At 34.7% G+C, this 12,386-nt stretch overlaps 1 protein-coding gene across 6 annotated transcripts in view; it reads right to left on the bottom strand.

Moving 5' to 3' along the window:
• The window catches only part of TBC1D32 (TBC1 domain family member 32), an 80,397-nt gene that overhangs the window by 67,258 nt on the left and 753 nt on the right, over nucleotides 1-12,386 (bottom strand). For 5 of the 6 annotated variants that reach the window (XR_006169842.1, XM_042824191.1, XM_042824182.1 and 2 more), the window contains exons 2-12: nucleotides 10,791-10,945; nucleotides 7,648-7,809; nucleotides 6,719-6,896; nucleotides 6,030-6,101; nucleotides 4,590-4,715; nucleotides 3,195-3,273; nucleotides 2,950-3,050; nucleotides 2,801-2,862; nucleotides 2,148-2,292; nucleotides 1,478-1,537; nucleotides 152-251 (exon numbers count right to left, since the gene is read on the bottom strand). Coding sequence is in view for 5 of the 6 variants with exons in the window: in XM_042824191.1 (XP_042680125.1) it covers nucleotides 152-251; nucleotides 1,478-1,537; nucleotides 2,148-2,292; nucleotides 2,801-2,862; nucleotides 2,950-3,050; nucleotides 3,195-3,273; nucleotides 4,590-4,715; nucleotides 6,030-6,101; nucleotides 6,719-6,896; nucleotides 7,648-7,809; nucleotides 10,791-10,945 (1,240 nt within the window). In the remaining variant the exon portion in view is untranslated. Of the gene's footprint in view, nucleotides 1-151; nucleotides 252-1,477; nucleotides 1,538-2,147; nucleotides 2,293-2,800; nucleotides 2,863-2,949; nucleotides 3,051-3,194; nucleotides 3,274-4,589; nucleotides 4,716-5,957; nucleotides 6,102-6,718; nucleotides 6,897-7,647; nucleotides 7,810-10,790; nucleotides 10,946-12,386 lie in introns of those variants that run through there. The other variant, XM_042824222.1, reaches the window with a different exon arrangement.

The raw sequence follows: 12,386 nt of genomic DNA on the forward strand, positions 1-12,386 counted from the left end.
CTACTATTAGTGGTCTCCCAAAAGCCAGACATAAAATATTTGATTAAGAAAAAGAACAAACAGGATATCTTCCTCTTGAGGAACCACGCTCAAAGATACTGAAAATGCAAATGCATGAGCTTGTAATGCAATAGATGCAAAAAAAACTCACTAGAATGCTGCTGAGGGAAGTCATTGACTCTGGAAGCTTTACAAACTGCCGCCTTGCAAAATTCAAAATAATCAAGACATTGCTGGACAGCTGCATTAATCTGTAGGAAAAAAGAGCACCTAATAATGCAATACGAGTCATTTTACAAGAAACGTATCTACTTTAGTATCCTAGTATTGCCCATTAATAAAAGAATGTATAAATTCAAATCAATGAAGCTATTTCATGTTTCAGGGCTTTGGAAGGGGTAAGAGAAAGGATGCAAAACTATGACTATCAAAACACATTAACACAAGCTTCAGCTGTATAAGCATGCTAAACCAATCAACCAATCTACAAACAAGAAGACAGAGAACATGTAAGCATTTTGAGAAGTTAATAACAATCCCCCATTGCCAAATGATCATTACTAGGAAGATTTTCACTATACATATGTGAAAAACTTTGTTAAGATTATATCTACTAAACCTTAAGGTTGGTTACTGGGTGCTTCCAGCTTTATTACATAATATTATTCATTTACATAATACAATCACTGTATATAAAAGTTGAAATTTTATCACCATGGAGTTAGAAATGAAACACAATGTAGCACAAGAAAAAAGAACTATGTTTAGACACTACATTTTGGATCTTTTGATTTTTTCACAATGACAAAAACTTACAGATAGGCACAAAAAGAAAAAATACCATGCCACCCTTACCTTCACACCATTACATAAACTACCCTGCCCTATGCTTATACATCACATAAAACTACCCTGCTTATGGACTTCCTATCATAATCTTTTAGCTGCAAGCCATTTGATTTAACTTGCTGACACTTTTATCCCTTAGCAGTTCATATCTGACTTTCAAGAGTACAATTTTCTTCTGACTCACTTTACATCCAAATTCAGCAGAGTTATTATTGCATTTTTTCATGCAATGTTTTCTATTTTTATACAATGACAGAAATAATTATAAATAAGGATGAAAAATAAAATAACAGATAATTATCCTACTTAAACACTTGCTATAAAACTAAGTTCCACTTACTCAGAACAGGTCACATATCTTCTCTGTATTAAAAATTGGTGCATTTAATCAAAGATAAAATTAGGGGGAAAAAAATTGCTCATTGAATCATACATTGGACTGGGTTGAAAAGGACCATAAAGATCACCTAGTTTCAAACCCCCTGCCATGGGCACAGTCGCCAACTACCAGACCAGGCTGTTCAGAGCCACATCCAGCCTCATCTAGACTATGAACATGGAACAGCTCTCACAAAAAGAACAAAGCAAAACCAACAAACATGTAGAAATATCCTTGGAAAATACTTACCAAAGATTTATATTTCTTTTCCAAAAGCCTAAGTATCACTGTTCTGCTGTAATGTGCATGCTAAAATTACACAGAAGAAGTGGTGTCAATTCCAAATACATGAATTTTAGTTTTGAAACAAGAAAGTCAAAATTATTTCAAGTTCTTAATTCCCATTAAGGATCCTGTGTGCAATATATATTCAACATACTGAACTCAAGCATGCTTAAACTAATATTATATTCAACCCGGCTTCTGTTTGCAGGAGATTAAGATGACCAAAAAAAAAAAAAAAAATTGAAAAACTCCACAGAATGTGCAATAGATCATACAGTAAAAATAATATCAGTAACAAGGCTGAAGTATTTTACATGTTTTACACCATTGAGCAAATTGTAAATTACAAGTTTAGAAATGACGGACTGCAAAAGACTCTAACACCCACTGGAGCAGACAATTTGCGTACCTTAATATTTAACTTACTCTTGAGGAAGAGAGGGACTAGTGACAAAAGTCAAAGGATCTAAATGCCTAAAGAAACTCAGATTTCCTTAATTACAGGTTTTATTACTATAGCTTGTTATCAACATCCTAGTAGGTCTGTGATAAAAACAGTTAAAACCAAAGTTTTCAAGATTTGTCTGAAATCAACAAATTTGGTGGGTTTTTCTTTTACTTTCTTTTTGCTTACCGTCCACTTTTTAAACCATACAGCCTTGATATCCAGCAGAGCCAAAAAGTAGATGGGACTTAAGAAGTCTGAAGAGGCAGGATGATTGGGATCATGTTTTACTGACAACAGTGACAAGGTACTCTCCACTATTTCCTCCATGTACCTTAAGACATAAATAGGAAAAAAAAAAAAAAAAAAAAAAAAAAAAAAAAAAAAAAAAAAAAAAAAGCAAAAATCACTTAAATCTGTCAGTAGTCTTCTAAACCAAACCTTAATGTAAATCCTTGCTGTTTAGGTAAAAATTAAATATCAACAATGTTATCTTTAAGTCAATCTTATAAGGACATGGATTCTTTATGTTACCATAAAAGAAATGAACAACAATATTAAGGTGTACTTTCTCAAAGTAATTACATATTTTGTAAACACAAGACGTCACATTTGTTACTTTGCAAAACAATCTGAAAGCTTAATAAACAGTTTAATATCATCCATGGTCACTCCTACGCACCTACCCTATTCTACTTTTCTTCTGTGATTCTATCCCTTTCCACTGACAAGTCATTTGTGCACCCTTTTAAAGTATTTTGCTAACATCACATGCATCTAATTATATGTCAAAAAAAATCTACAAATTGAAAAGCAACAATGAATTATGGAAGGCGACATACTTTTCTGGATAACGAATCCAGGAAGATGGAGCTTCCTTTTGGTATTCATTTAACAGACGAACCTGTTAACAGTATTAAAAGTTTAAAATTATCCGTGATATTTCAAAAATAACAAAAAAAGATAAAAGGCATGAAAAATTCACTCATACCTTTTTAAGTATACGAGTTACGTCTGCATTAGATACATCCAGACCTGATGAAATGCGAAGAGAATATTCTCCAGAAAGGAAGTAAAACTCCAAATGCTGTGCTAAAAAAACAAAGCAAAAAAACAACCAGCCCAGCCCCATGACAAGAGTGGCAAAACAGACTTATTCTACTATTTCATAGAAGGAAAATGTTTTTTGGGAAGTACGTGACTCATGAATTCAAAAATGTAATTTAATGCACATACCTAAACTTGTATAGACTTCTCTTGTCATACTAAATGGAGATGAAGAGAAGGTTTTTGCATAAAACCTAAGAATTTTCTCCTAAGAGAGAAAAAGCAAGCAAGATATTACAGTCATAGAACTGCGTACCAGTACTGCACAATAAACAATATGTAGTGACACTATTCTTAACACACTTATCTCTACAGATCTGAAATATATTTTATAAATAGTTTGCTACCACAGAAACCTCCAGAACCCTAGAAATGTTACCTAAACTGACAGAACCAGTGCAAAGCCTCACTAAAATACAAAGTAGCTGACTGGCAAATATTACCATAATTACTGTTAACACTAATGCTTTTTATGTCATTAAACATGCCAATGACTGTAACTAGCATAAAAACTAAGCAATTGTAGATCTTCCAAATTGAAAAAGTAATACATGACAGCAGCTCAGGCAACATTCTTTTATTTGAAAAATCACTTTAAAATTCATAAAAGGAAGGAAAAAGAGGCTTAATTGGCATAATAAATAATCTGAAAGTAGTTCAAGGAGCTACCATATTCTTTCCTCTTCATTGCCTGCACCATATTTCTGCGTATTATTTTCTCATCATCATGGAGTATAAGCCTGACTTAAATAGGAAATATTAACATGACACGTTTTACACAAGATTTTTGCCAATATTTTGTTTTACAATATTCAAACCTCTTCATCCCTCACTAAAAATGAGTATTGTGAGTGCCTAAAAATCTACTGAAGTTCCGCTGTAATCCTTTAAATCAAGACCTGTTGGAATCATACAGGTCTTTTTTTAGCTTCAAAAACTTTATCTCACAGAATCACAGAATGGTCAGTGTTGGAAGGGACCTCAAGAATCATGAATCTCCAACCCCCCTGCCACATGCAGGGCCACCAACCTCCCCATTTAATACTAGACCAGGCTGCCCAGGGCCCCATCCAATCTGGCCTTGAGCACCTCTAGGGATGGGGCATCCACAAGCTCTCCGGGCAACCTGCAATGAGGTCACCCTGCAGCCTTCTCTTCTCCAGGCTGAACAAGCCCATCTCCCTCAGCCTGTCTCCATAGGGGAGGTGCTCCAGCCCCCGGATCATCTTTGTGGCTCTCCTCTGGACCCTCTCCAACAGCTCTTTGTCTTTCTTATACAGGGGACTCCAGACCTGGACAGAGTACTCCACATGGGGCCTCACAAGAGCAGAGTAGAGGGGGACAATCACCCTGTCCCTGATGGCCACCCCTCTTCTGATGGAGATACATCTGACACATACACAAATAACAAGTGCCTTAGGACCTTGCTGGACTACTCATAATACACATGTAGCTTCTCGTTCTTTTTCAATACTATTGAATATGGCTATATATCTAATGACTCTGTACAAGAAACTAACTTACACTCAATATTTCATCGGGATCTGACAGAGACATCGTCATGTGCTTACGCAGATTTGGCCAACACTCAGAGTTCAATACATCTGATGGAGGGGCCAAGCACAGCGTCTGCAATGCTTCTTGGCGAACCTGAAAAGTCAGAAAGATACACAACACAAATCTGTCCAGAGCAACTTTTCAAATAAGTAATTTACAATTTAATTTGGAGGAAGGAAGAACTTGACTTGGCTGTACGACAGATAAGGAGTCCCAAAATACTTCCCTGTGGTGATCAGGGAAAAACACTACGTCTGTGAGATGAAAAAAAACATATATATACGTATTATGAAGCAACAAAAACATTTTATAACATTAGATTTTCAATACTAGATGAAAGGACTGTATTTATTTCTATCTTACTTTCTGTTTGTCATCAAGTATTTTGCTACCAGGGAACATATACAAAAAACACCACCAAATGCTACAACTGCACCTAGCTGTTCTTTAAAACGCCTATAAAGCAAACCAGAAATACAGTTACTAAACAATCTGTATTTTACTATCAATGGTTTACGGGCTGGTTCGGCCCGGTTCCATGACCAGCGGGGTGGAGGGATTCTGCAAAAACCGCGCCTCTAGAAAAGGGAAACAGGGGACCCCAAAATAATTAAAAACAGTGGCAACGATCTGAGGAGAAACAAGCTAATTTACTAAATATGTTGTTGGAATGCAAGATAACACACTATAATACAATATAATTAAATTGAAGCTAATAAATCAAATATGAGATAGAAAATGTCTGAAAGGTAGATAGGCCTCACCATAACACCGAGGTGAGATAACTAATCTCTAGTCACTTCATATTACTGAAACCAAATGAAATTTCAACCATATTTAATAGCATCAGACACATTACCTAGGTTTCTAAGAAAATGTGGCTTACATAATCACCATGTTTATACCAGTTTTGCTAAGTTTCAAAATCACCAGCAATTGACTGGAAGTCAGAGACCCAAATTTGCACTGGCACTGACAGAAAGGCAAACATAACTTGAACAACACGTTCAACTCGGGTTGTTGGCAAATCTGCAGGCATCTCTCTCCTGAGAGGGATAACACAAAGGACAACATGGAACTTATCAAAAAGACCAAAAGATGTGGATGTAGGAAACCAAAGTTCACCTTAAGTCCTTGCATAACAATTTTTTATAACTAAAAATGCTCATCTATAACACACAAACTCCTGATCAAAAAACTAAGATACTTGCTGCAACTACAGTTTTTGAGCCTGATTGTCACGAGTGAAATACTGCATTGCCGTGCACTTACAGCACTGAAGCCAAGATACAAGAAACAAGAGAAGATTCCACTTATGTACATAAGAATGCTTACATAGTAGCCTGTTTTCCGATGTGCCATAAACATTAATTTGTATCAATCTTCTATTTTTTCTCTTAAACTTACTTCCTTAGGCTGAATAGGGTCAAGCTTTTCCACAAGCAGCTGCAATTTTTCTTGACTCATGAATGTATAACTCTGTAATACATATTATACAATGAACATTCATGTATTTTATTAAGCTGAATAACAGAAGATTAAGATAATCGGTCTTTCTGTATCTAATTTACTTCTAATAATTAGAACTTTGAAATGTTGAAATTAATGTTAAATTAGTACAGATGTTAAACATTCTCTGAGATTTGACCAAAGGTAAATTTACAGAAATAAAAATTTCCCTTACAAATATTGCTTTGCTTCACTTAAAAGTTTCCTGTATCTTCATAAAACACCCTATGATAATTCATGAAGTAGTACAGTGAAGCAGCCCAGAAATATGTGTTATTTGGCTTTTAAAGTAAAATTACAAAAAAAATTGAATAAAATACAGCTTTAACTATTCTCTTAGTCTATGCAATATTTGCATTGGTACTTTAGAATGTATATACAGGATTCATCTCCAGTATATGCTACCTAAACGTCAAACAGCTAGCATAAGCTCAGTACTTCAAAGCATAAGAATGACATTTCATTTATTTTCAACTATATCAAAGATAGGAAGCATTAGTCATTCTCTAGGGCTGCCTCTCAATCTCTGCTAGCAGAAATTTTGCAACATCATGCTTATTTCATAACATAGAGAAAAACGCATTTACTTGATTGAATGAAGAGTCACTGTCGGAATAGTTGTCTGTGCCATAATAACTTTGAGATTTCTTCTTGGTTTCACTATCCAGCTCCTTTTTACACATCTGATCTTCTTCAAACTTGTTAACTAAAGACTCTACCACAACCGTCATGACATTCTTCAAGGCATGCATCATTTCTCTGTACCTTCAAAATAAAGACGATTTTCATATTAGAGCATAGAGGTAACAAATTCAAAAAGCCCACATAATTAATTAGGTCACTTAAAGCGAATATGGCACATTACTTAAATCAGAATACAGTGGATGAAAAACAATGAAAATAAAAGTCCAAATCCAAAATGAGCAACAAAACATGCAAGTATCCTTCATGAGTCAGGAAACTGTATTTCAAAATTATAACGAGATTCTCTTTTGCCCTTCTAAAACCACTCAAGGAAACCATCAGTAAAATAATCCTACCCAGAGAGGATCTTAAGCAGGAAGCACGCGAATCCATTTGAGGGGAAGATCTACGCCTGAGGCAACAGATGAGTTTTAAGTATTATTACTAAGTATTGTTTGTTTTTTTCAGTTCTTTTTCTGTTGTAAGCCTTGAACAGAACCAGAAAAGAACATGCCAACTTGATTCAAGGTCATGAATACAGGTCACAGAATCGCAGAATGGCTTGGATTGGAAGGAATCCCAAGGATCATCAAGTTCCAATCCCAACCATCCACCAACCTCCAGATCTGATACTAAACCAGGCTGCCCACGGCCCCATCCCATCCAGACGGAGCATCCACAGCCTCTCTGGGCAGTCTCTTCCAACACCTCACCATTCCCTCTCTAAGAACACCTCCCCTAAACATTCCCATGAGCTCAAAACCCTTGTCCCTTGAAAGAAAAAAGACAGATCAAGAAGTAATAAAAATGTAAATTACATGTATATACTCACTGTTTTGATTCACGTGTCTTCTTAGTAACATGTTGGACAAGAGTATCATAGCCAGAAACTTCACTCTGATTTTGAGTAGAAGTACATTTTTCTGATTCCTCTTCAATCACAGAGCCCAGAGTATTATTTATATATTGCCTAAGGTATTTCACAAATTCATAGCTGAAACAAACATCCAAAATTGAAATGCAGCATTACTTTGTGATCATTCTCAAACATTTTTGGTGCTGCAATAACATCTTTTCGCATAGGTATCTTACTTTAAGGTAAGGTAAGGTACAGAGAAATAAACCTCAACTGTGAAAATACAATAAAGACTGATTTTCTTCAATATTCAACATAATTTAGGAAGGAACAGTATCAAATTGTTAAGGTTTTGTAGAGAAAAACAAAGTATCAAGAAATCTCAAACTTAAAACTGCAAAAAAAAAAAAAAAAACCAACCCAAAACACATTACTTTGATCATCATTAATATATCACTGTCTTATTTTGATTTTATCAAATGCAGATCCATAACTACTTTGTGTTAGTTACAATAAATTCACAATAAGAAAAATTCAAACAGAAATCATAGAATCACATCATAGAATGGCTTAGGCTGGAAAGGACCTTAAAGATTATCAAGCTGCAATTCTCCAACCACTTTATCACGTAAGCACAGAGGCATAGCTATAAAGTGTAAATAAAAGCAACTCTTACAGATTAGCAGCTCTTGCTTTTTTGGATATATTAAAAAATCACATTATACTGAAGATACAAAAAAAAAAAAGCACAGAAAATTTTATCTTGTATTATGATACGTACTTTATCATTGAATTGCCTACCTCAAGTTCTATCAGGTGTAACAGCTCTATTTTTTTTCCTGTTTATTTCCCTTCCTATCTTACTTTTGTTCTAAGGGAAAATAATGGAAATTCATTTCAAGAAAGATGTAAACACATTTATTTACATTCTCCTTCCTTCTAGGCTAGCTTTTCACTTCTGCAATAATGAAATTGCCAAATTCTCCACTTAATGAAAGATTTCATAAAACTCTTTTTTTTTTTTTTGAAATAACATTTCCATGGCATACACTTTTGTAGTGACAGCTTTACTCTGACATACACAACAATCACTGAGTTTATGCCTTCTTGAAATCCTAGTATTACATTTTGCACCTTAACAACATTTTCTAACAAGTGTTTCAGACATCTCAAAAATACTTCTTCACATGCAGAAGTAAGTCGCACTGATCTGGCTACTCTTACAATGGAAGTTCCAGCATGAAAAAAAAAAAAAAAAAAAAAAAAAAGAAACCAACTGTAAAGAAAACTCCAAGATTTAAATTTTATATGTATCAGAACTGTACCAGCTATTTATACAATAAAAATCTACCAAACTGAAGTTCTTCATTTCTATTACAGCATTTAAACTTCAAATTGATTCAGATTTCTTTTTTATTTGCTTTCTGAGGACCCTGTGTCTCTCTTTTCCACATCACAGTGGAAAAGTCTAAAGTGAGGACACAAAACCTGGTAAAAATGCTGACACACAATCACTATGAGACAGAAGTAATACTGATGAGAATGCAGATCTGAACAAGGGAAAAGTACATGCTGCTAATAGAGAGCCAGCAGTCCGGATGGATGGTGTAAGTGTCAAGGAGAAAGTTTCCTAATGGTTCTGGTCACAAAGCTCCATACAGCCTCGAACATTTCCGAAAACCCAACCATACGACTGTGGCTCATGAATGTGTAAAGACTCCAACACCTCCAGAAATACTCCAGCATCAGAAAGTAATGTTCTCACTGAAGAGAGCATTTGAGAGAACCATTTGACTTCCTGCACATTACTTCTACATTAAAACCTGCCTCATGAAAATGAAGGATCTGTTTGTATCCCAGTGTTTTACCATACCAGAAATAATAATGGATATAGTTTCAGTGTTCAGAATTGGAACACTATTCTTTTACTCTCACCAGTTACAGAATTACCCCTTTACCCTCATAATTCTTCTAGTAGCTTTTCAGAAAAAAATACTGACCAAATTAATGTCACATTCTTCATTTAACTGTACATGTCCTCTAAATGAAAGCATGCTGCTTACAAAGCACATTTTTAATTTTGATGTATCTATAACAAGCTTTTTACACTCAGGTTTGTCTCAGGTTTGGTGCTCAAAATCTTACAGACTTCTAACAAATTAAAGGAACTGATACAACTTGTAAAACAAATCTGAAATGAACTAAAAATCTATTCTAATGCATTTAGTATCTTGGAAAGATACAAATGGATGAAAGTGTGAAAATGACAGAACAAGAGTTTATGCAAAAATCTCACTACTTGAGTTATTTGCTTTTGCACAACTTCTACCACTCACAACACAAAGCTAAAACTACACAAATTTTAGCAAATTCTAGACAGTTCCATTTCTGAGGGGTTAAATACCAGGTAGTCAGCTTTCTCAAGAGAAATCAAGTCACAAAACTCTGGTCCATATTAAAACGTCTTCAAGATCATTTTAGCTTGATATTCCCTTAACTTGTCATAGACACATTCTAAAAATCCTCCACAGTTGAAAAGCAAACATGTTAGAAGTGGAAGTTCATGGAACTACCAAGGAAGTTCACATCTGACTTAACAAAAAATGTGACATATTTCCATCTTATGCAAAATGTAAGCTTACGGAACAACTTACTGATAAGATATATAAAGGTTCAGTAAACTAAGCCACACAAAACAAACAAATATAGAAGTCAGGTAGCTTTGTAAAATTTTACTTTATTCTGATAAACAAAATTATATTGCCTTGCAAGTGTCAAAAACATCCTGATAGTCTTCAGCTAGGACTTCTTTGAACTTCTGTTTGTATTTGTTTAGTACCATATTAGTGCAAGTGCATTAAGCAGTAACTGAGGAGCTGTTTGTGAGAAATTTACAAAATGCAAACATAAAGTATCGCCAAGAGTGAAAAAATGTCAGAATTCATTGTATTCTCTAAATTAACAGCTCCTGAGATCTGATTACTGACAGGAGTCTCTCTATAAAAAATGCATACATGTTCATTCACGCATTGATACAAACTGCAAACATTTTCCATGAATACGATGTTCAACATATTTTACCTCCTCCTGAATGTTAAAAATAGCAAAAATATTTTTACTTGTGAAAATTTTCATCAGTTTCCTCCAAATGCAAGAGAATCTCTTCTGCACATTCCACTGACGGAGCCCCAGTGATTTTTTCCTTCACACTTTGCAGCAATTGTCTAAGCATGGACTGTAACAGAGCTTCATCTTCAGCTGTAAACTGAGACATCTGTAAGAAGTAAATTAAAAAAAAAGTGATTTCATTGTTTCTTTTTTTTATTCTTACCTTAAGATGCAACAAAAACCCTCAATTTCTGTGCCTGTTATCAAAAGCATGAGATCATGCTATAAAAACACCTGACTACAAACAGGAAGTGTTTGATAATGCCTATCTTCCAACAAACTGGAATCAATATAACCAAATCAGTTTTAACGGGTTTTCTGTTATCTTAGTGCAACGTTCTCAATGCATAAAGAAAATTCTGAGCATTTTGCTTTTGTTTGTAACTGCATGAAAACCATCCCATAACTACAAAAGAAAAGAAAAAAAAGTTTCACATATGACTATCTTGCTGAGAAACCCCTAGACGTCTCTCACCTTCTACTCAATACTGTTGCTGCCCAGTTCTGATTTTTGTATCCCTCCACTCAGAGCTAGAGCTGTGCCTGTCGTGGAAGGTGCTGGAAGCTTTTGCAAGTAACAACAATCAGGTGAAATTGTCATAAATGTTTTATTTTGCCATGGTATCAACAGCAGAGTGACCTGACAGAATCCTGCCATTTCAACACTACAGCTACTGCGAAAAACAAAGAGCAGCAGAAGTGGGAAATATATGTTAAGTACACAAGACAGCATTCTAGTTCAATTTTCGAGAGTTGCCAGCCAAACAAAACCCCTCAATTTCTAGTTCACTATTTAATAAGCTTAAAATAATGCACAGCTTAAACTTCTTCATATGCCAAGGAACATTTCAAATCCCTAATGCTAGTTCTTCTTTATATACTTCCAATCTATTTGAGGAAGAATGATTTCGAGAACATTAGAAAAAAAAAATGTCAATCAAAAGACACTCCAAACACCTGTGAGTAAACTATATGCACACTTAGAAGTGACAGTGTAATAAATCACTTCATGAAACTTGAAAAAAAAAAAATAAAATCAATTATCTAGTTCCAATTTGTGAAGTTACCCTTTATTAAAGGTACAAGGTAGCTGAGTTTGAAGTTCTCTGTGGCAAGTAGTACAGCTGATAAACATTTTAATTTGATCAAACATAATTCAATATCAATGTAACCATCCTACCAGAAAAAGTATTAAAATAAATTAAAAAACAATAATAATAATTCTAATTCTTCGTGATAATTCTTATAACTCCCTGGTTTGCAGTCCCTCTGCCTCAAAAATCACAGTCTCTTGGCATTTAATCAGTCAATTAACTTTAGGTCTATGCCAACCACTCTCACAAATCTTGTATTTTGACCCTAACACCATCCTAAACCCCTGGAGAAGAAAACCAAAACCAAACATCCAAAACTCCCTCGATATTTTGAACCAGGAGGCATTTTTAGAAGTGTCAGTGTTTGAATACCAGTTAGCAACCCCTGCAAAGCACCATTCACATTATTCATGGAGACAGATTATGGAAATACTGCAGTTTTATCTCTTCCTC

Source organism: Centrocercus urophasianus, unplaced genomic scaffold (assembly GCF_019232065.1).
Source record: "Centrocercus urophasianus isolate 14NV4802_14NV808 unplaced genomic scaffold, USGS_Curo_1.0 seq_10, whole genome shotgun sequence".
Taxonomy (NCBI): domain Eukaryota; kingdom Metazoa; phylum Chordata; class Aves; order Galliformes; family Phasianidae; genus Centrocercus; species Centrocercus urophasianus.